At 41.4% G+C, this 25,490-nt stretch overlaps 1 protein-coding gene across 1 annotated transcript in view; it reads left to right on the forward strand.

Moving 5' to 3' along the window:
* Window positions 1–14,758: 14,758 nt before the first annotated feature.
* fstl1b (follistatin-like 1b) overlaps window positions 14,759–25,490 on the forward strand; it is a 30,601-nt gene continuing 19,869 nt past the window's right edge. Inside the window, exons 1-2 of the mRNA XM_042495011.2 lie at window positions 14,759–14,919; window positions 15,024–15,080. Coding sequence (XP_042350945.1) covers window positions 14,917–14,919; window positions 15,024–15,080 — 60 coding nt within the window. The 5' untranslated portion in view covers window positions 14,759–14,916. The remainder of the gene's footprint in view (window positions 14,920–15,023; window positions 15,081–25,490) is intronic.

The raw sequence follows: 25,490 nt of genomic DNA on the forward strand, positions 1-25,490 counted from the left end.
TTCGTAAAAAGAACGGAGAGGTCCGTCTTTGTATAGACTACCGCAAATTAAATGCACTGACAATCCGAGACGCCTATGCACTCCCCAACCTTGAAGAGGCTTTCTCAGCTCTTGCTGGATCCAGATGGTTCTCTGTCATGGATCTAAAATCTGGGTATTACCAGATTGAGATGGAGGAGTGTGACAAGCCTAAAACTGCCTTCGTATGCCCCTTGGGGTTTTACGAGTTCAACCGAATGCCCCAGGGCATTACAAATGCCCCCAGTACTTTCCAACGATTGATGGAGAGAGTCATGGGCAGCATCAATTTAAAGGAAGTACTGGTGTTCTTAGATGACATCATCGTGTTTTCACACTCACTTGAAGAACACGAAACCAGGCTTAAGCATGTCCTCCAGCAACTGAGAGAACATGGCCTGAAACTTTCCCCAAAAAAATGCCACTTCTTCCAAAGCTCAGTGCGGTATTTGGGCCACATTGTCTCAAGCAATGGTGTAGAGACCGATCCTGACAAGGTCAGTGCTCTCCGCACTTGGCCCAGACCCCAAACCCTTAGCGAGCTCAAGTCTTTCTTAGGCTTTGCAGGGTATTACCGCCGCTTTGTCAGGGACTATTCAAAAATAGTCAGGCCCCTGAATGATCTCACCGGCGGCTACCCCCCTTACCGGAAAGACCAAAAAACGTCTAGGCTCGGAGGGTACTTCAACCCCAAAGAACCCTTTAATGAACGGTGGACACATGAATGTCAAAAAGCCTTTGACACAATCATAGAAAACCTTACCTCTGCACCTGTCCTTGGTTTTGCTGACCCAAAATTACCGTACGTCCTCCACACCGATGCAAGCACCTCGGGTCTAGGGGCTGCCCTGTACCAGGAACAAGACGGTGAAATGCGTGTTATTGCCTATGCTAGCAGAGGGCTTTCGCCCAGTGAAAAGCGATATCCAGCCCACAAGCTAGAGTTCCTGGCCTTGAAGTGGTCCATTGTAGATAAGTTTCAGGACTATCTTTATGGAAACACATTCACTGTCATAACGGATAACAATCCATTGACATATGTTCTGAAGTCAGCTAAACTTGACGCCGCCAGTTATCGGTGGCTGGCTGCTCTCTCCACCTTCGACTTTGACATCAAGTACCGTGCTGGTAAAAGCAACCAAGATGCAGATGGTCTGTCCCGACGGCCTCATGACACTCTGGCCGACAACCAAGCTTCTCTTGAGGAGAGAGAGCGAATTAAACAGTTCACTTCGCATCATCTCTCTTCATTCCCTAACCAACACGACTTACCAGCTGACGCAATTACTGCCTTGTGTCAACGCCATTTGTTAGATGACAATCACCCACCTTCCATCACCATAGTGGAATCCCTTGCTGTTCATCCTGAGGCAGTACCAGACACCTATGGAGATGAAGGAGTCCTAGGGTTCCCCACCATACCAACCTGCAGTCCAGCAGAACTCCAACAACATCAGAGGTCTGACCCCGTCATTGGACAGGTTGTCAAGGTCTTGGAGGCTGGAGGTGAAGTCAAACCCAGCCTTTCTTCTGACTCTGATGAACTCAGGCTGATGTTCAAAGAGTGGAAAAGATTGGAGATGAAGGATGGCATCCTCTACAGAACTCGTGGGTCAGGAGAAGATGTAACCTACCAGTTCGTTGCCCCCACGTCTCTCAGACCCACCATTCTCACGTGCCTCCATGAAGATATGGGGCATATGGGTTTGGAAAGAACACTAGACTTGGTCAGAGCAAGGTTTTACTGGCCAAAAATGGCTGGGGATGTGGAGAAAAAGGTCAAGTCATGCGGACGTTGTGTCAGAAGGAAAACACAGCCAGAAAAATCAGCACCCCTCATGAATGTCCAAACGACTCGTCCCATGGAACTGGTGTGCATGGATTACTTATCCCTAGAGCCGGATAGTCACAATACCAAAGACATCTTGGTGATAACCGATCACTTTACCAAGTACGCTGTTGCCATACCAACAAAAGATCAGAAGGCTATGACAGTTGCAAAGACTCTTTGGGAACAGTTCTTGGTGCATTACGGGTTTCCAGAACGGTTGCTAAGTGATCAGGGCAGGGATTTTGAGTCTCAACTCATCAAAGAACTCTGCGCCCTAGCAGGTATCACTAAGGTGCGCACAAGTCCCTATCACCCAAGAGGAAACCCTGTAGAGCGGTTTAACCGGACACTTTTAGGCATGTTGGGAACCTTAAAAGACAAAGAAAAAGGTCACTGGCGAGACTATGTAAAACCGTTAACCCATGCCTATAATTGCACTAAGAACGACGTCACTGGGTTCAGCCCATATGAACTGATGTTCGGGCGCCAGCCTCGGTTGCCAGTGGACATTGCGTTCTGCCTACCTGTAAAAGATGGCTCTCTTAAATCTCACAGTCAGTATGTAAAGAACCTGAAAGCACGCCTAGAGGAGAGTTATCAGATTGCCACCAGAAATTCGCAAAAGGTTGCTGATCGGAACAAACGCCGTTTTGACAAAACAGTAAGAGAGTCAACACTAGAACAAGGTGACCAAGTTTTAGTGAGGAACCTGCGTCTGCGGAACAAACATAAACTTGCGGATAAGTGGGAGTCAACTGTGTACAAAGTTCTGGGAAGGATGGGAGATCTACCTGTGTATAAAGTACAACCTACCAGTGGAGACGGACCCACCCGAACTCTACATAGAGATCTCCTACTCCCTTGTGGTGACCTGTCCGAGGCAGAGGAAACTGAACCTGCCAGACCCAAGGTCCGCAGGCCAAGAACCAGACAAAGTCACCCACAACTCTCCGAGGAACACTCAGAGTCTGAGGACGATTCACCTATCTATCCTATCCAATCATCTGTTATTCCTGAGGGAAGATTCATCCAAGTGTGTGAAATTCCAAGGAGACACCAAACCACCGTAAATCAAGCAGCAACAGAGAATAGATGCTTACCATCCATGTCAACAAATCCTTCAGGCTCCTATCCTCAGGATGAGCCTAGTGATGGCAGCCTTCCTGCTGAACCTGTAGGAACACCTCCTGAGATGGTTGAGGCTGCGGAGCCGGAAGTCATGGGTGAGCAGCCCACTACTGGCAAAGACATCACTCAAAAGGATATGACAAATGAGAATGAAATGGATAAGTCAAATGAAAATCAACCGGACATGACAGATGAAATTCCAGCTCTTGCTGATGAAAGGAGCGATGAATCTACTGGTGATCTGGAGAACCCTGCAGATAGGGAAACAAATCACTCCACACGGAGGTCAGAAAGGTCACGACAACCCCCTGACCGCTTTCACTTCATTCAGTTGGGGAAACCCTTAATGTCCTTTGCTCAGAATCTCTTACAAAGCTTTAACCAAGCTCTTGACACAATTTGTAACCATGATGATTCCCTTATGAACTATATAACAGCATGAAGGGGCTCATGCAGAGTCAAGAGGGGAGGGTGTAACCCCCATGAATTTAGGGTTACTAAACATATATCTCAGTTAGAGGTGTAATCCCACACCAGAACAGAAGGTGGCGCAACTATCCGGTGTCTCTATGTCTGAGCACGTTTTCAGTGTCTCTTCCTTTTCTGGTGCAGACGTCGTCCTGAAAGGCTGCTCCTAACGACCTTAAGATCTTCCGGAACTGATTTTTGTGTGTGAACGTGAACGTGAGGAGCCGCATTTGTCTTGTTGGTCCTCTCGTTGTGAGCTCCGATTGGTTTTATTCTGGACTAGGATTGGATCATTCAGAAATCTGAATCCTGTCGGGTTCAGTGGCGAGCCAACCCCAAGAGACCATAGACTGCGGACAGGAAAACCACGGTGTGGCCAGCTGTGGGTCCGCCCTCAGGGACATCAGGACCATCAACTCATTTCATTCGTTCAGGAACCAGATAAGAACTCCAACACATTAAAAACTACCGGGTAGTGTTAGAACAGTGTGCACACAACAACAAGTTAAAGGAAAATTGCATCTCCTGTCACTTTAAGGAGAACTTTGTCAGAGGGAAACAAACTTGGACCTTTCATTTATTAAAGGACAAATTCACCAAGAAAGGACACTTTTATTTGAACTTTATTTATTTTGTTTTTTGGGTTTTTGGCAGTTGAAAGAACTCTATTCTGTATGCTTCTATATTTTATTTTATTTTTTCCAATTACTTGCAGTATTATATGATTGTGCTGAGGTAATAAATGTTGTCACTGTTAACTTCACGTCTACTTCCCTCGTGAGTCAGCAAAATAATTCCAGGTATCCATTCCTGAACCTAGGTGAATGCTAGCGCTCTTGATCGTAGTCTTTATCAGTTCGGTAAGGCTAGGGGCGCTACACAGCCATCACCATTTGATGCCACTAAATTATGCTTCTTTAAATATAGTATTTATACAGAATAAAACTGACAATTATGTATTTTTGTTATATAATTTTGGGCTCCTCTATGATAATGGAGTGCCCACGGGACAACATCTTTTGTAAGCCAACATGGAAGTTAGCCCTGGTTCCCTGATTGAAACAGCCTATGGGATTTCTCCATTTGATTTTGGATCATTGAAGAAAATAAGCTCTGTGGCAAACAAACATTTACAATACTTACATGTTCTGATTAGCAAGATAATGATCACAAATGAACACCATATTGAGATTTTTTTAAGCCTAAATGCAATCGCGGAGGTAAAAAAAAACCAAAAAAAACAGTAGGCTATAAACTTACTATGTTTCAGTCACATGGCTGCAAGCTCCATGTCATCGATGTACATTTAAGGCTCAATTGGGAAAAATGTCTGATATTAAGTGGCTCTGCTGAAATATAAAACACAGTGAGATCTTTTTATTAAGGGGCTATGTAACCACATGCCACGCATCCTAATCAAGACTATTTACACAAAACCTTCTGGCAATGCACCCGGTGCTGCAGCTAGTAAAGAGATGGTACCCAAGAATAAGACAAATTGAGACGATGATGACGAGCATCATGTAAGTATTATATCATTCAGTACAGTCTTTGTTGTAGCTTCTTTGTCTGTATGACCTGTATGACCTTACTGTGGAACATGACACTGAGGAGGTGTACTCCGCTCCACTTCACCTTGAAGGCAACAAAGAGAAAAGGTTGCAGGAAAATTCATAACAGTACTGCTATATTAGATAGTACGACATATCTTATTCAAGCACAGTTTTAGTCTAACCACAACAAATCGCTTAATTCAGTTGAAATGTCTGTAAGCCCGCAGATGCCATTAGAATTTGAGACGAGCCATTTGGGAACATATCTAGATGATGTCGATGCAGTATGTTGGTGGATGACAAACAGTACCCATGCCTATGCATATATCCACCACCCACACACACAAACACACAGGCACCACCAATAAACAAGATGACTCTCATTTCCTTTATCTGAGCCCACACACACACACACACACACACACACACACACACACACACACACACACACACACTCAACTGTCAGAAAAGAACAGGAAGAGGAAAGTCACACTTTTAAAGGTGTCAGAGGCAGACAGGTGAGGCTTGATTAAAAATGCCCTTCAGATTTAATCAGTTCAGTCTGTGATCTCTAACATGTCACAAGCGTGTCACTCTGCTCTCTTGCTTTTATCAGCTTTGGCCCTCTGTTTGGATTTTCACTTTGATTGCCAGGAATTGCTACATATATAGCATAATAAAGACCGAGCTGTGCGTTTCCCAGGCTTTTCAAAGCAGAGTTGATTATGTATGGGGAGCGGGAAGCAGTGGTGGAGGGGAATTAAGAGTAAAAAGCTGAGAAAAGCAGCTGCTTTAAAGCAAATGCTGAGGAAGTTATTTAGTTGTACTGAGCACCAGCAGGGGCTGCTGTTATCGCCGGTTTCCTGCTTCCTACTCATCCTCACATCAGCAAAGCAGTAGGTCAGTATATGTATGAAAATTGTGTGTGTGTGTGTGTGTGTGTGTGTGTGTGTGTGTGTGTGTGTGTGTGTGTGTGTGTGTGTGTGTGTGTGTGTATCTGTCTGTCTGTCTGTCTGCGGGGAACAAAAAGTTGTGTCATTTTTTTTCTCCTTTTCCCTAAAATGCTCAGTTGTTCCCCATATTCTTGTTTTCTTCCACAGTGAAAACCCAGTAACGCTCTGAAAGCATAGCAAATTTGCTTGATTTCTTTCAAAAATTGGAAAGCAGGCAATGATAACTTAAGTAGAAATTACCAAAAAAAAAACAATTAATAAAAATACAAGAAAATTACCTGAAAATTAGCAAAAGCAATCAAAAACAAAAAAAGCAAACAAATAACAACAAAAAACATTTGGAATGGTTTTTTTTTCTAAATTAACAGAAAGACCTTTAAAAGTGCTTAAAAATTGAATAATTCTGTAGAATAATTTTAAACATTGCAAAATATTCCAAAAGATGTCTGAATGCAGCGCAAGAAAAATGGTGTCGATCTAGGTTTTAAAGGGTTAAAGCAGAGATACTCAATTTGCTTTACCCAAGAGCCACTTTCGCAAAAATAACAAGAGGCAAGGGGCCAATTAATAGATAAACACTTCTAATATTTATCAGATAAAAGGAATAAATAAGGCAAATCCTATCACAACAGCCCTGTTTAGTTAAGGTGTGTGCAGGCGTATTTTTAGGGACCTCTGTTGGATGTTTTGAAAAACAAGCAATATTTTAATTCTTTTTTTATGCATTATGCATTCTAGTGCCCTGGTTACATTTAAAGTTCTTTTTTTTTTTTTTTTTAAATGTGAGTCAATTAATTTTTATTGTGAACTGGAAAATGGTCGGCGGGCCACACAGCACCCGGTTGAGGGCAAGATTTGGCCTCCAGGCAGTAAGTTGAGTATAACTACATAAAAAGGATTCATTTTTTTAAAGGTCAGTTTTTGAAGCTGGGTTGTATGGGATACAAATCAAAAGCTAACAGAGTATAAATGCAAAAATACACAACATACAATACACAATATACATATTTTTGCATTCATACTCTGATAGCTATTTGATTTGCTTAATTGTTTACAGAGTTTCACAGTGGTCTGCAGTTGTCACCAGTTGTCTCCTTCTGCCTGAGCCTGCTCCGCCTCCAGCTGGGGTTCATCTGTCCAATTACAACATAGGTTAGATAGAGATGCTGCACTGCTTTCTTGTTTTTGCCCTGATTAAGGCCCGGCATTGGCTTTTTATCCTGTTTCTTCATGAACTAGCCTTTACAATGAAGCTTTTTATCATGAGAAAAGTGCTTTGGTTTAGTCTGTTTTTCTACTATCTCTTTTTTATAACCAAACCCTGACCCCCACCCACAGCAGTACATTGTTTGGCTTCTGTGTCGGACTCCAGTCTGCTTCTCCAAACCGGGGCATATTGATATCATTTACTGCATGTACCACACCCCACTTCAAAAAAAAACTGAACTATCAATAGAAGTATTTTTCTGGCACCTGAAATTACATTGTAAATCTCAGGATGCATTACAAAGTGTTACCATACAAACTTCTTAAATGTCGCAGGTCTGCTCTATCTCTCTCTTTTAATGCAGCGTTGATGGAACAGAATTTGATTATAGGCTGAAGATCTATTTAAAGGGCACAGGTTGACAAAAGGTCTGCAGAGGGCCAGGACTGCCTGAAGTTAAAAAAACAAGAAATCTTCTTCAATTTCTTTGATGGCTGAGAGACGCCTTTGTGTGTGTGTGTGTGTGTGTGTGTGTGTGTGTGTGTGTGTGTGTGTGTGTGTGTGTGTGTGTGTGTGTGTAAAAAGGGGTATCAGCGCTTTTCCATGATGCACATCTGACACCTATGCTGTCTTGCATCAACTGTGCTAGTCTCGCACATCCCACTCTGCACGCCTTGGTCACATTCACATGTTTGTTGTTACGATATGTGTCTGTGTGTGTGTGCTTGCACAAAAGGGTTTTCTTTTGTCCAAATGCCAGGTTAATGAATGAGGTCTTCAGTAATGGCAGTCGGCAGGCGCCCTTGGCCACAATCACTGGGGACTGAGTGAGAAGCAGCCAGGCTAACAAGCAAGAAAGGAGCACATTGCTTTTTAACAACAACATGTGAATCCCTTCAGCATCATCTCATTTATTTCCATTAGCATAGAAAAAAAGCCTTTCAAAAGCGTCTGTCTTAGCACAACCATGATTAGCACTGATTAGCTGCCTTGATTGCATTCGTTATCCTCGCTTCCTGCTCTTCCGTATTTGCAACTGGGAAATCATGAGGGTAGAGCAATATTGTGCAGCACTACAGAATGAAACAAGAGTCCTTAAGCATGGTTATATTATCAGATTCTGCAGGGCTCTCCCACACACAAATGCACCTACTACAGGAAGCCTCAACTCTCATGCTGTCAAACACATATACGGTATGTTTCTGTCTCACACAGAATCAAGTATACATTCCTTGTTAAGACCAAGAGCCCTTGAGGTGCACATACGTATGCACACACACACATACACATACACACACACGCACACAGTTGCACACACGCTGCCTTTGAATCACACTTCATCTGCAGGCCTCAGAGAAAGAGATGAATAGAAAAAAACATGATTAAAGAAACTCCAGGAGCAAAAAAGAAACTAATTGAATGTGTATGCTGCACGCATTTGTGTGTGTGCATGCCTGCAAGAGTGTGTGTGTGTGATTCTGTGTGACCGTGGCTAGTCTCTGACCCTTTCAGGCGTTGATGGATGTTTGTGAATATTTGAGATGCCTCTTGGAAAGCCCCTGGCAGAACACAGAGAGACATCAGAAGAGCTAATACCTCTGTTCTCCATCCTGAATACTGTATGATTTGCTCACATGTACTACGTGCACAGTGCATGAATTTAAATCAGTAGTAGCAGAGATCGGTTTTTGCTCTGACGGCTCAGAGAGGGAATGTGCATTGTTTGTCGGACGTGGCAGCAAGAAGAGAGATTAAACAGTTTGTCCGATTAAGTATTCATCTTCTCCCAGCTGCTTGCAGAACATGGTGAAGGCAAATCTGCTGTAAATGTGTGTCCTTTTCAGAGTCAGTGTTTAATATTTCACACATATCTCTATGTGCACCAGTGTGTGTGTGTGCGTATGTGCATATGATGGGCAAAGAATAATATAGGAGGAAAGCTCAGCAGATGGCAAAAACTGAAAGAGCGGATGACAGGATGGACTGTGCGCTTTTGCATAACATATCAATCAACGTGCTCTTACAAACATTTTGTGTGAATTTTATAATTACTCTTTTGGTCATTTTTTATAGAAGGTGGACCTGAACAGGAAAAAAAATGTATTTGAGCATGCGTCAGGTAGGTAGGAACAGATAAACCTACTGTTAATTTCAATCGATCAATTACTCTTTCATGATGTAAAAAACCTTACTGTGGTGCTATTTTCAACGGTGCCTTGCATACCTTGTTTATTTCTTCTTACAAATACGCTTAAATAGACACGTACAAAGCGCGTGTGGTTAAGTTAAGGAGACATTGTGGTTTTCATTAAATGTCAATGAAACCAGTTTCTCACTCTGCAAGTCACTGTTGACTCTGTCTAAATGTAACCAAGATGGCAATCTGTGTGCCACTGCACTATACATTGTTGAACTCATGGATGATAACTTAAAAGAAAAAAAAAACAAATCAAGATCAGTCTTGATGCAGCAAAGCCAGAGGTATCTTCTTTTCCCTTGTCTGTCTTTCTTGTAAAAATGCAGTCCTTACTTTGCCTACATTGCAACTTGAATGCTGACAGTTTGGTCAGATGCTGTCAATAAAGATCGCCATGTCAAGCCGCCATCTAGCTACAGTAGCCCAGAATGGACAAACCAATTACTGGCTCTAGAAAAGGCCATTCGCAATGTCAAATTTTGCAAAAAGAGGATAATAAAAGCATAGATGTTTAAATTTGAAACTGCTTCGTTTGGTGTTTTATGGGTTGGTCAAATCTGCTGGTTGCTGTCTGTAATCCTCAACACAATATACTGGAAAGTAACGTGGAAACAAAATAAACTCTACAAAGAAGATAATTCATGATTGCAAAGTGATTTTGCCCAAGACTTATTGCTGCGCCAGTACATCCCCTAAAACTACTAAAACATTGACATTGATTAACAGTGCTGAGAATAACTTTTCTAACGAATTTAGGTCGCTCCAAGTGGACAGCAACTAGGGGCTACACCCTAATGCCATATTACAAAATACAGGTGAGCAAAAAAAAAAAAAACTGACATGTGATAAGTACATTTTTAAAAGTGTTTCTTATTTTTTTTTAATCATTAGCTTTACTTTCATCAGTCGGGTTCTGGAATATGATTTAAAAAAAAACAGGTGTGCGCACAACTCTGATAACATCTTTGATAATGTAAAAAAGGTGCATGGTTGAGGCCAAGACAAGATAAGACTTCAATTATTTATTTTGGGCAAAAGTGGACACAAATGTTTTTCAGCTAAGATGCCATCATCAGCATTGATGCTGATGATGGTGCCCAGAATAAATAAGTTAAGTCTTAGGAGTGCCGCTGTCCTATGTCTTAAGACAAGACAAGACAAGACAAGACAAGACAAGACAAGACAAGACAAGACAAGACAAGACAAGATAAGACAAGATAAGATAAGATAGAACTGTATTTATCCCAAAGGAAATTCTTGTGCCAGATTGCTCCAGAAATATGGTAGCAAAAAAAAATACAACAGAGCATCAAATAAGTGAAAATAAAATAAAATTAAATACAAAGTGTCTGAAATTAAATAAAGTACAAATTGTCTGAAATAAAATCAAAAGTGTATAGTAATAATAATGTTTAAAAGTAAATATTAAATGTTTAAAAGTAAAAGTAAAAAAAAAATGCAGATGGAGTTTAAAATTGTACGATACTATTGCACAAAATATACTTCAGTTTTCCTTCCTGCAGAAGGTGCAGGAGTTATACAGTTTGAAGGCCGCAGGTCTTTTGTCATATATGACGTCAACTCGGCAGCTCATGTAGTTTTTCTGATTGTTCCCACACCACATGAATAAAGGGACAGATTTGGGTGTGCTATGCTAGAGGCAGCTAATGTAGCCTCAAGATGCTACTCTCAAGCAGAGATAAGAGGCGGGCTACAGCGCATTTCTTTCTAACTCCATTTACAGACAAACTGTAGTCTCATCTAATGCTGACTCAAATGACATCACCTGGAGCTATTTATCAGACTTGACACAGCTCTCTCTGGAGACACAAGAGACTTGACACAACACTTATGCAGTAGTACTCCTTGAGACCTGTAAACAGACTTTGATGTCTAACATCTGCAGAGTTTTAATAAAGTATTATTATTTTGTGCCTGGGTAATATTTAACCTGGAAACTATGGGCCATCGGTTAGGTAATCTCACCAGCTGACTAAATGAAGTGACTCACTGTCGAATTGTTGCTTCACAGTTGACGTTTTGTTTTGCAACTCTCAATGGGACGCAGAAACATAACTAGATAAATACAAAAGATTCCTCACACAACTTCCTGCTTGCCAGCAAAACAGGAAGGCAAACAAAGGGCAAAAGATAAATGAAACGATATGGGAAAACAGACAAAATAGCTGACAACAATTGCATGCATGCAGCCATCTTAAGAACAGAGAAATTAATTCAGCGTGCTTTTCACTGCTTGTTATTCAAAATCAATGCAGGTAGAATAAAAAAATACACACTCTCATATACACACAACCTCATACAAAAAGCCCCAGGGTGTCAAATAATCACAGCATCTATTTAAACAGGTAGATTCCCTCAGAGGGGATGAAGTTATATATAATTAATGGCTTGCAGTGGAGAAAAAAATTCATTCATCTTCTCCTTTCTATTCAAAATTCAGTGTGCCGAGTGGCTCAATGCCTCTCACTGCCCTATTTAATCACTCTTAAATTACTCCTCGCTGGAGCATGCAAACAATGGTGGTTTGTATTTCTGAAATACTTAATATTCTACCTACTTGTACTCACAAGAACATTTGAACATTAATCTTTCAGTGGGGTGGGGGGGCTTCTACACAGGACCTCTATGGGTGCAGGATCTGACTGAAGGACACAGTTAAGAGACGTGAGCATGTAGATCAATGATGTAACGGCTTATATACGGTTGCAATACCATATTAAAGACATATTTAGAGACACATAGTGCCTTCAAAGAAAACGTAAAAGCAAACTTGATCCTCTTGACCATTTATATGATTTACATTTTCTCTCACTTTACATGATGCCATCCAATTGCATTTATTTTGGACAGAATAACAGTGCCGCAGCAGAAATATTACATTCAGGCTATGATTTACTTCTTGAGTTTTGTTTTGATGCGTCAGCAATACAAATACTTTCCACTTTGTAAACTCAATTAAACACTCCCATTGAAGATTATTTTCGTTTGTGCTGCAAGTCATGACAACTCTGCTATTATCATCTCATATCTCATATCATTAACATCATCATCAAGCCATTTTTTGTCTTGAAATTAAATCTGATCCTATCTTTCAAGGATTTTAATGCATTGTCCGTGTGGTTGAAGGGATTTCAAAATGTCTAATAACCACTTAAAATGTACTAAATATTATTTAAAAAAAAAAAACCCTTAAAAAGTTTCACAATTAAAAATGTCATAAAACATACATGACTCAGTCTGATTTCTGATCAAATGACACAGACAGTCTTTTCACAAAAACTTCAGGAGAGATTTAATCCCCCATCCTTGAGACAATACAGCATTTTGTCTCTCAGAGGACTCCATGATCTCTGCTGAGTCTCTCTCAGAACAAACAGATCTTCTCAGTTTGCCATTGTAAGTTAATGGGAGAGAACCACCTAAAAGAACCAATAGAACATCTTAAAGAACACCAGAACAGCCTTCAGTGTGCAGGAGACGTTGTTGCCAATACAAAAAGCAACGCAATTGCGAGTTGGAGCCCCATCTGAGGTATGCCACACGGAAGTGAATGTGTGAGTCAAATTTCAAACCTTACGTCTGTTGTGCGTATTTCCCAACTTCAACTGTGGACCAACGAGGAAGAAGCACAGACCAGTAAATACCTGAGAGCCCTGGGGGTCGAGCTAGCTAAGTTAGCTAGCAGGACAGATAGGTGTTTTTTTCCTGTTACTGAAAAAGAAAAAAATGTGCTAAAGGAAGAGCGTGCACAGCGTGAGAGGTCGGAAGCGCCGACAGCTCCCCACGTGTCAAGTAAAACGTAAAACGTCATCATTAAATCCCATATATCAGCTAAATCCCAAAGTGGGTATAAACCACAGCATACTGGGCGAAAACAAACTTGAGCAACTGTGTAGTGGATGAATACTTGGATTCATATTAAACTCTCAGGTAAACGGATTTGCTGAGTTTGAGATTATACTACAGCACGCCGCATTGATCGCCTGGAAAATCGCCAGTCAAAACAAATTTGAGACTCCTAAACGCACCAGAGAGAAGAAAATGACTTGCCAATGAGAAGTTTTATGGTTAAAATCTTTGAAGAAAAGCCTAATGCTTAAGCAGGAGGAATTTAAAAAAGGGCGCACCGTGGCGGGCCAATTAAGGGCAACGCAAAACACCCCCGGGCTGTAGTATTTAGGCTGCATCTCTACCAGAAGAAAACTGCAGATTGTGAAACTGTCCAGAGGGGACACATGGGGGACATGTCTGTGCAGCTTCGCACAAGGAGGACTTACTTTTGGTCGTTAAGAGAACATTTACATCGGCTGAACATTAAACTTAAACATCCGTGATGGATGGAGGAAAAGTGATGAACTCCCGATACCCAAAGGAGGCCAGAGAAAGAGTTTTAAAGAAAATACGCATTCATTAACTAATAATGTGGTTTCAAGGCTGGAGGCGAGATATGGTAAAGAGTATATCCTATTAGATCGGATAACGTTACAAGGTACGGCTCCGTTAAAGTAGGAATGGATGGTATATGTATCTTGGTCAGTATATCCACTAATTTAAAATTCCTTTAAAATAATGTGGAAAAAAATAACTTGCAATAACATAATTTTATGAGGAATGAACTGTATTCATAACTATGGCAATTGAGCATATAATTATAATAATTTTATTTGTTATTATTATTGTTTTTTAATCCAGGCTAGTTAGTTTCTCTTCCCCTTTCTTCTTTTTATCTCAATTATCATACTTTAAACTTTCATTAAATGTTTAAACATTTGTTGGACCAGTTACATTTTTTTTAATTAGAAATCAACTTAAAAATGTGTGTTCATAAATATGGTAATCATATACTTAATTGCCATAACTGTATGGTACCAAGTATTTAACCAAGTTTATGTAAGGATGTGTATTGGGTTTGGAGTTGTTATGCCCTCTGGTGACCAAACTTCAGTGAATGCACCTTAAACTAACTGGCGAAACCAACCTGACCACTTGAGACTTCAATAACTTCAAATAAACTTTAACAATCACCTGATGAATTGATGACTGCTGTTTTCTTTAAAAAAATAAAATAAAATAATAATAATAATAATAATAATACTAGACGACTGGAATCATGTCCATGATCAGAAATTATTTTCATGAAACATCAGGGTGGATAATTATGTGGTAATGATGGGTCTATTCACACTCAGCAGCAATCACGACCATTTAGAAGTAAAAGGTGATTTTTGAAAACAAGATTTTAAGGAGATTATGAATGCGCTCTCTCTCTCTCTCCCCCTTTCCCTCTCTCTCTCCACGGTTCCTCCGCCTCCTCCACTCTTGTGTAAACGTCCTCGAAGGACTTCAGACGTTTTCATTGGCTGCAGTGGAGAAAGAGGAGGAGGAGAGACTGACGGACAGACACGAATTCCTCAGCGCTCCTCAAATTTCTTGAAACCACGGACCTCCTGCTCGCCTCCGTCCCGACAAACATCCAGACCAGCTCCCCTCTTCCCCAGACATAGCACATACCCGAGCAGCCGAGCAGCTTTTTTAACATAATGGTAACGTATTGAAAGTAACGTTTTCCTCAAGTTTCCTGCAGAGAAAACTGGCGTGGAAACGGACGCAGATGTTTAACTCTTACTTTTTCTTTTCTCGTGTCCAGATGTTGCGAAGTGTCGCTGTGCTCCTTCTGCTGGCTGTGGCTGTCTCTAACGCGGAGGTAAGTTTTGCGGAAACGGCTTTATTTTTTCCACTCTTTAACTATGATTTTTCTTTGTTGTGTTACCAAATGATGCCTTTCATCTGTATTCAGCGTTTTTTCTTCGCACGAACCTGTCCGTGTGTAGTGACACTAACAGAGCAGCTTTGTTCAGACGAGCTAGAAAACATCTGGAAAAAGGTCTGAGTCAGTGTGTTATCCGACACAGCAATGCTATGTTAAAAATCAGGCGTTCACAGCTGACTGTGCTGTGCTATAGCTTGTTATAGTATAATCTTCTTAAGGAGAACCAATTATGCCATTATTGTTGGCACTCATGCGCAATTATGAGCTCCATTGTGGAGACTATCAGGCTCGCAGTTTAACTAAATTGCCACTGGGGCCGTTTCTTTCAATAGGGACATCATTCTTAATCCTGAAAATGAGTGTGCTTGTATTGCGGTTTGATAGGCATGTGTATTAGTTTTGGCCATAACCTGAAACAAGCATTTTGCATCCTGCTGGACCACACACACACACACACACACACACACATTGCTCCTAATCTCAGTTTCTTTTTGGAGTTCTGAAGTTAACAGCAAAGTGACAGGAGAGTAACAGACAGCTGTGAAAAGAAAACAAGGCAGGACTCATGTTTGTGGATACCCCGCAATCCAGCCCAGCTCGCCCTGTGGTTTGATGGCCTCATCATCAATATTGTAGGATGCGTCTGTGCAAAATGCTCCACCGACTGGCAGCTGCTCTAATGGCATACAAACAGTGTGTTTGGGTGGTCACTCACAGAGCATGTGTGTTTGTCTGTGTACTCTCTGGGGTGGTGAGCGTGCTCGAAGGTTGTGAGGTTTGTCACCTTATGGGTCTCGCACTGCAGCGCTAAGTAGTCCAACCTCTGAGTAAACACAGAGATAATGTGCTGGCCTAAAAGCACAGAGGGGCGACCACTTCGATTCAGACACACCAAACTGTCATCAAAGAATTAGTTGCAATAAAGGGCACCTGTTGCGTTGCCTCATGTCACCTGTGTCTTGGCTAAAAAGTTTCACCTGATCACATCGCAAAAACTACAGCCAACGGCCAACTAGCATATGTGCTCTGCACCTGCATGAGAGGAAATAACTCGCCATCATAGCAAAACTAGAAGACCAACAGGACTGATTCAAGATGTGAGTCAGCCAGTTAGCACATTAACAACACAAAAGCCCTTTTTACACAGAAGTTGCACTATACTGAGTCCCTTCTTTGTAACTCATTTGCATTTTTACACAGAACCAAACAATGGCAGCACCAAGCTATTTTAGTGTATGATTTTAGATAGCGTGCTGGCACCATTGAACCTTACAAACAGAACGGCAAGATATTTCCGCCTTGAACAGGCCGTGTAAAAGTAGCTAACCTGATGTTGAAAGACAAAAGGATATTAACAGTGAGGTAGCAGACAATAACACAAACAATTACAAATCATTTCTGCTGAAGAGCTCAATGGTTACAAACAATCTTACCTAATAAAGCAAGTTTGGTTTAATCTTGTGACTTGAGCTGTTTGTTTGCTTTCCTCACTTACATTTCTCTTCTTGTTAACTGATCTGAACTGCCAGTCAGAGTGATTTCATTCACCAACAAGCTCCACCGTCTCTAACACTGCATTCAACAAGCTTAATTAGTCCAAAAAAAGATGTCCACAGCCAACTAGAGCTAAAACTAGGGCGACATATCTCACCGATGGCCCGACGTTGACCTATGGCCACAGCGTGGAGTGTCAGGACTTTAATAGTCTGTGAGAATAAGCATGTTTCCCAAAGTGGCAAACTATTCTGTCAAAAAAATAGAAACACACCAGGTGGTTGTTGTTGGTCTTAACCTCAACGGACACAGCTGTTGAACACCTGGCTTTGTGTTGACTCCTCTGTTGACCTGCACAACAATTGCGTGCTAAGGAAACAAACAGGCGGAATAGCTGTAATTAGAGGATGGATTTTTCTAACAGCTCCGCCAAATGTGAAACACAACATAAACCAATTGTCTGCTGCCCTAGTCTATCTTTACAGCGTCACGCAGATGGCCATTAGTGTCTCTAGAGCCATCACTCATAGTCTGACATGTAGGCCCCTCCCCACTGACCTTCTAATGCTTTCTCTACCTTTGCTTGCTGGCTAGAAAATGTGCCATTGTGTGCGCCTTTATTGGATTCATGGTCATGATCTGTGAGGTATGGCATAGCTAAGACAGAGCACACAGTGGAGTCTGCTGAGAGTACCCACCAAGTTAATGGGGAGGCATTAGAAAGGCATCTATTCTCCAAAAGGTAATTACCCTGATAATATATGGCCTGTTGACTGGCCGTGGGAAGGGCCTGAACTGGCATTCCAGTGTGCCGTCTATAGGAGGTCAACAAGTCAGAGCAAAGCTGGATCTGATGAGGCTGCGGGGTGTGTATTTAGGTTATGTACAGTTGAGGGGATGTGTGTTAGATTTACAGCATAAAAGAGCTGGAGGATCTTATGAAAACAGCATTCGTTGTGTGTGAACTGATGTGTTTATTTCCTGGTGTGAGTGTAGGGTATTAAAATCTGGAAGCTAACTCCTGATTTATTATGAAGGAGAATGCCCGTGTGCTTCCTGAGGTGAGAAATTGCAGCGTTTGATGACAAGCCGCCCAGAGATGTATGGGCGGCCAGCCGAGGTCATGACTCTATGTGGGGAAAACCTGCATGCGTGTGTGTGTGCAGGCAAGATACTCATCTTGTGAATAAAATGTTGATGTTTTACTCAAACACACCGGGAGCTTGATATGCAAAGGAGGTTGAGATACAGGCGTAGCGAAAGTCATAAGAGTTTGCAGCCCCGGGGGACATGTGTGCACACACTTGCATATAAACAGAGAGGGAGAGGAGTGTTTATATTTCTGTTTTTATGGCATGCAGTGTTATTATTTTATCCCCCGTCATCCTGTGACAGGGGGGAATGACACAGTGGTTAATTTAGTTATCTGCAGCAGCTCTGGATCTGAAAAACATAGATGTCAAGAGGATGTCAGCCCAACAAGGCAGTCTGAAACGCCCTTATCTCCTCTGCAGTCCAGGAGTTGAGAGGATAAAGACGACAGGTTGAGGAGGAGAAGCTGGTTGCTGAGGCCTGTGGATGTGCAGCCGGCTCTGATTGAGCCTCTCGCACCTCGCCATGTTGCCATGTTGATGCCTGTTCTCCCTCATTCAAGGTGGGCTAAAAATATCTGCCCAGGTGGAGGGAACATGAGCATGAGGGGACGCTGTGTCCTCTGTCTGTATCAGCCTGCTCTAATTACTGTAGCCCAACATCCAGTCATGGATCCTGCGCAGAGATTGTTGAGGGCGGAAAGACAGAGTGATGTAAAACAGAGAAGAGATGGAGCCACAGTCATGCAATTATAGCAGGGGAGATTGGGGGTGAGGTAAGACTTGTGTAGTGAGACAGAAAGAAAGAGGGGGGTGTACTGTGTTTCATGTCCCTGCAGTGTGTTCTCTTCACTCTTGGCTTGGCTTTAAAGGAGTCCTCATTTGGCTTACCAGCTGTACTGGTGTCTTATCATTACCGGCACTCTGCACTCAAAGGCGCTACACACATAAATTAACACACGCACAAATGACAAAGAGCAGCATGAAAAGTCCTCCCAAGGGGTTTGTGAGTAAGAGATAATGAATATGTAACATGCTAACTTACTCATTCACTGTAAAAGTCAAACGCACGTGACACTCCGTTCAGTGTGTAGGATTTAGGGGGATATATCGGCAGATTGGAATATGATATAAGTATGTTTTCTTCAGAGTATAATCGCCTGAAAATAAGAATCGTTGGTATTTCACATTACCTTAGAGTGAGCTGTTTATATCAATATTTGGAGCACGCCCTTGTCCACAGAGTCCCCCTTGATGCACCACCTTGGCTCCAGATAGGGACATTCTCGTTTTTGTGTCAGCCGCCGTTGTTTGCAGACCCTCTGCTATAAGCCAAACAACATCGGAAAAGCACAGTTTTAATGTGAAATGGCTTTATTCAGTGTTTTTACCGGTTTAAATAACCAAGTCTGTTTGTTTTGGAGATAGAGAAACCTCTGGATAATTCGGCTCCCGGTAAAAAGCTCCTGAACGTCTGGATCTTAAGTTATCAGAGAAAAAAGATGAGCACACATTAGCAGGTCCTGGTCTAACAGCCCATTTGGGATAAGCCAAACAGTGCTGGAGAAAAACTGATTTTTAATGGGGAAACTGCTTTATTCAGTGTTTTTACTAGTTTTGATCACTGTTGTTTGTTTTGGAGAGTAGGAGACTTCTTTTTGAGCTCTCCATTTATAGCGGTTTTATCAAAAAAAAGAAAACAACAGGACGAATCATAATTCGTATGATTAATGTTAAATACTTAAATCAAGTAGACGAAGACAGTATCTAAAAAGAAAAGACAGAAAATAAATTTTAAAAAGCCATTGTAATATTACTAACATTAACCCATCCTACCCTCTCCCTCCAAAAAAACCCCAAACAAACAAAAAAACGTAAGGTAACATTTGCATTACTTTTCAAACACCTTCACTGCTGTCTTTTAGAGAGGTACAGTGAGACCTGGAGGGTAGGTCGATTGGTACATATGCTGTTGCACTGGGTTCCATGTGCTGGAGAGGACAGTAGATCTCTGCGGATAATTGAGCTCCCAGTAAAAACTTTCTGAACAATAAACAATGAAGGAATTCTAACTGGGAGAGGTTTCAGCTGGTTGCAATCTACAATCCTCACTGCCATGTTCCACTAAATTCTACACACTGCTCCTTTAAACCGTAGTCTGATTCAATAAATTTTCAACCAACCCCATCATACCGCCCATTTGCTTTCACCAGAGGTCGTCCTGTATCCAGCAGCCTGTGAAGAGGACGTACCTTGAGATCAGGCCCTGCATCTGAAATGCAGTTTTCTTGGTGGAAACGGGTCACTGTGGGATGAGTGATTAGCTGGCGGGCATTGTTCTCTCCAAATGTCACTGTTAAATTTTTCTATCAGTAACCAGTAACATTTGACAACTGCTGCAGCTTAAATGTGGCTCAGTTACACAGTTTTACTTTTAAGGTGGTTTATTTAACAAGTTTAACTTACTTGGTATGTGCCGGGAACTGAGATGTGTGCTTTAATACAGCAGACATGCTAGAAAAATATACGTTTTCTCACCATTTGTGTACTAATGTCAGATACAGAAGAGAGTTTTATATCGACAAAGCAACAAGGCTGCACCTCATAAAATGTTTCAGTTTGTGAGCAATTTAAAGGAACATCTCTTTCCCCAAATAACCATTTGTATATCATGTACCCATGCCGTGTTATATTAAATTAGTGAAGAGAACTTTATTTCTTCACATGCCTCCAATGAATGAAGAATCTAAAAATTTCAGATTAATTAAAGTCATGGGGCCCTGTTTAACTACAGCAAAATCATATCAAAACATCACTCTACAAACTGTCACACAACTCATGCAGTGTTATCAAAATCTTCTTTATCTGGTGGTAAGCTCACTACTTCCAAAACAGACAGCTCTTTATGACTCCATTGAACCCAGTAATTTTAGCTCACTGAGCATGCAAGCCGCTGATCCACTGCCTCAACTGGTGGCTTTTTTGTGTTATTGAGTAACTTTGGTGTATCTAAATTACCCCCCTAAAAACACCAAAGTCACACAATAACACAAACTAATTGAGGCGGTGCTAGACCAGCATTTAACTTGCTCAGCAAGGTGAAATTACTGTTTTTGTCAGTGAAGTCTGGCTTTGAAGAGAGCAGCAATAATCTTCGCTTTTAATTGAGCTCCCTGTTATAAAAGACTGTCTGTTTGGGAAGTATTGAGCATACCATCAGATATTTGAGAATTAGATTATGCTGCATGAGTTGTGTGGGAGTTTGTAGATGCATGTTTTGATATATATATGTTATATGTAACATATATATGATATATGTTTTTGTTGTTTTTAAATGCTTTTGGCTTCGTCTTTCAGTTTATTAAGAATTCTCTCAATTTTTGGGTTCTTCATTCACTGGTGGCATGCATGTTCTTCATGCATTCAATGCAACAAGAGGTGATTGATTGAAACAAATGGCCATTTAATAAAGTTGGTTAACATTTCAGTAGGCGATTGAGTCTATTTTGATTATTTTCATTAACATTTGCTTGTTCAGCCTCCAAATTGTGAAGAATTTGTACTTTTCTTTGTCCTGTTTGGTAGTGATGGAAGAAGTAATTTTCTTCTTTCAACCTTTACTTACAGTACTATAATTACTTCAGTAAAATTCACTACACCACACTGTGAAAACACCCCATTACAAGTGAAAGTCTTTTCTATATATTCAGAACAATAAATGTCCCCTGTAAGGTCAACAGAGGTCAGACTCATGTTAAACACAGGTCCTCTGGGAAATATAAATCCATTCAACACATTGAGTTAACAATCTCCATGGAGGTCTATTCATGACCTTTGGCCACAGTACATGCAATACAATAATCTTTAACTCAAAGGTCCACTCACTGTCTTTTTTAAGCTTTCAACCGCACCTCACAGTCTTTATTTAGTGAATAGATCTGGCTCAAATGTCAGTAATAGAGCTGTGATTATTTTGTTACATATTTTATTGTTTAAAAATGCATTTTCAGGAGCCCAAGGTGGCATCTTCAGTCCAAAACCCAAATATACTAAGTTTGCTGTTATGCATAACAAAGAAAATCAGAAAACCCTCGTGCTTCGGAAGCTGCTTTTAGGAAATGTTTGGTTTTGTTGAAAAACAATAGTTGCTGATTAACATGCTGTCATTTGACTAATTGTTTAATTTACTTAGAATTTTAACTCCTAATTGAATCCCAACTTATTTATAATTTTTCTATCTTGTGTTTATTTTTCAAGGTTGAGGCACACAAGGCTTCTCATCGCTTTTATATGAGCTATGAGGAAAAATAAGACACAAACATGCCTAATTAGAGCTCATGAGACCTGGTCCGTGTCCCAGATTAAGTTGTATCATCATGGTCCCGCTGACCCTCGGACATGATAAAGTTGAGGTCTCTGGCTACACACACTAAACACGTCCTGCAGTCTGTAAATGAGCCTTTTCCTTCTACAAACATGTTCCAGCCTTTAGCCCCAATAGTGGCCTCAAAGAGGGAGCAAAGAAGAGGGCAGGGAATCTACTCATTCCCTCGGTCTGAGCCGGCCCTCCCTCCCTGTCTCCCTCCCTGTCTCCCTCCCTTCCTCCCGCCTTTCCTGGCCGTGGAAAAATGCCCAGAACAGAGCAGGGGTGGGAGAGAGGGAAGGGAAAGGTGGCACAGTGGATAGAGAGAAAAGAGAGCAAAAGGATTTGGGGGAAATTAGGTGAAATGATTGGGCCAAAAATAAGAAAAAGACAGACATCTAGGTTGAAAGAGATCTGTGCTTTGTAGAGCAAAGGATGACAAGAGAGAAATGAAGTGGAGTGGATAAAGGCGGAATATGGGATTGACATGGGTAAGGTGGTGGAGACAGGGGACACTTTTGTCCCGGCAGTGTGACAACAGGGTGTGCAGGGGAGGGGGTGGTGCTGCGTTCATAGCATTTTATGTTCTCCGCTGACGTTTTAACTGCTAGCAGATGTGGCTCTGCCCAGACCGTGACTTATTTCCTGCCTTTCTTTAGTCTCTCTCTCACTTTCTCCTTTTCTCTCTTTTCCTCTCTTTCTTTGTTTTCTCACATATTTCTTATTTTCAGTTCTCCTCCTGGTTTCTTTCGGGGTGTAGTTGTTACATCTCAGCTCTCGAACATCGGGCCCTGTGGGTGTAAAATAAGAGGCTGCAGACTGGGGTGACATCATCCTGTCCGTTGGTGCATTCCTTTCACACTGAATAAGAAACAGGGAGGAGAATAACAGGCCGATCCGTGTAAACTGGTCCTTACCAAGAGTCTCTTTGTTTCCGCAGGTTTTAATCTCAGACCTGTCCCCTCCCTCCACTGGAGAGTGTTTGAGACCACCCGTAGAGCTTTTACAAAGAGCTCATATCTTTATTACACACTCAAATTAGTCTTACTTTGGCCTCATTATTCCAAGGACACATCTCGGCAGTTCCACTATCGGCTCATTGTCGTTTAAATCCATAAAATACTAAGCAGGCATCTCAGCTCAAGAGAAGCACGTCAGTAGATTTGGGGGGTTGAGTGAGAATTTCCGTATGTCTGATCTCAAGAGGCAGAAGAAATGAGGCTGAACCTGATTTGACATGTACGAAGATACAGTTGAATGGATCCAAAAGGGAGAAAATGATTTGAGAACGGAGAACACTTTAATTATTGAGGGCAAATGCTATAGCTCTCTGTAATGCTTCAAAACCGGAGCTGATCAGAGTGTGTCATGTTTCTCCCCCTGCGCGATGGATTTAGCCACAAGCTTGTTTAAATTCCTTAAAGGAGGAAACTGGTTCATAGTTAGCGTATGGTGTAAGAGAAAACATGGTTCTTATTCTTCTTTGGCTGTGCTCCACTTCTGTTCTGCTAAGGCCTGGTTACAGGGACGGAGAAGTAAGAGGGAGGTCTTCACGGGCAGACGGAGACGAGCTGCTCGGTTTGAACCCTCCCTGTCCTTGCCTTCGCTCCTGGCATGAGCCCACGTCTCATGAAGCTGACGAGTGTTGGACAATCTCGAGCTGGAGAGACAACACAGGGGGAGAGCGGGAAATATGGGGTGGGGTGGGGGGGGCACCTCTTTCTGACCTAGATACTAAGGAGATTTTGGCTCAAGACGAACTCTGTCGGACCCCAGCTGAGGCCAAACAAAGCTCAGGAATGTGCTCCCCCTACCTCCTGATTCTGTCTCCTGTCCACAGCCTTCACCTTACTTCGTCTTTTTCCACCTCCATTCTTTCACCTCCCTGTAATTGAAAACATGCTTGTAAAACAGCAGGTTGAATTCTGAGGCTGTGAGGGAGAAGTCGCCTTGCTGTGCGTGCATTTGTCTGTCCATCTGTCAGTCTGAAACTCTGTTTTGGTCGTGAAGTACACGATATAGAGAACGGAGTCAGTGTAGGTAAGAAACAAACAATATAGGTGTTCGTCACATTAACCTCTGCCTCTCCATCCCTCCCTTCCATTTTTGGATATTTTTAGGAGAATCGGGATCTTTAGCATTACATGGTTGGTAGCAATGGATTCCTTAGTGCGTCTAGTTTCATATGATACCTGTATCTTAACTCAAACTTTAAAAGCCCACTACAAACTCTGAAAGAACGTCATGTCAGCAGAGGACGCCGACATCCTAGTGGAGCAACCCAGTCACCACAAAATATGATGGTATCATTACTATCTGCAAATTAATACCTTACATTTGTACATTATTTTGTAGCAGATACATAGAAAGTTTACATTTCTCAACAATGCTGTGGTGAAAGTGTAGTTAGGCTGGCACTAAAGGCACTAAAACCACTTGGTTATGGCTAGGAAGACCATGTTTTGGCTTAAAACACTAACATTTGGTGGCTCAAAAGTCCCTTGGAAATGTTGCAATGTGTTAGTGAAAAACACCCAAGTTTTGCGGCTCAAAGGCTGCTGGGAATAGCTGGGATATGGCGCCAAAACCACCCAGATCTGTTGCACAAATAACAGCAGAAATGGCTCACTAAACATTTTTTGGTCTTGAACAGTGGTCTACATCTTGGCAGCTGTCTCGTTAAGCTGACGTGCCATCCACTAGAGCTGTATGATATCATGACATGTATCGTCTGATGAAAAAAAATTCTATCGTTGCCAAGGGGGCACTCACAAAATGCACGAAACCAAAACATACAAACATGGAGGAGCTGGAAAGCGATACTAAAGGTGGGGAAGAGATGAGTCAGGTCCTTCAAAATAAAAGCACCATGTGTTCCACTTTGATTTATTTAATTAAGACAATTGCTTTATTTAACTTTATTGTAATAGTACTTTATTTAACTTTATACTTAACGTTATTTATCATTATAAAAGTATTTTATTAAGCTTTATTATAACAGTAGTTTATGTAACTTAATTTAATTGCAGTAGCTACTTAATTTGTAACTATTTCATTTAATAATTTAGTATTTTAGTAGTTTACAGTAGTTTAGAGATTTCAAACTATTGAGATATTAAGTTGTGTATCGTGATACAGCCTAAAAATATTGTGATATTATTTTAAAACCATTTCGCCCAGCCCTACCATCCACCATGCCCACCACCTCCTGATGACAATGTCAACTTAAATATTACATCACTTAAGAAGCATTATTATGATACATATGGCACATGCAAATGTAGCATGTTTGTGATTTGTAGAAATTTAAAATGCAAATGATTTCTTCGAGCAACTGGGCTGAGTAGAGTGGATGAGGTTCACTTTGCCAGACAGTGGGTTTATACATTTACATAT

This window comes from Plectropomus leopardus, chromosome 10 (genome assembly GCF_026936395.1).
Source record: "Plectropomus leopardus strain MGB_pleo_1.0 chromosome 10, ASM2693639v1, whole genome shotgun sequence".
In the NCBI taxonomy this organism is placed as follows: Eukaryota; Metazoa; Chordata; class Actinopteri; order Perciformes; family Serranidae; genus Plectropomus; species Plectropomus leopardus.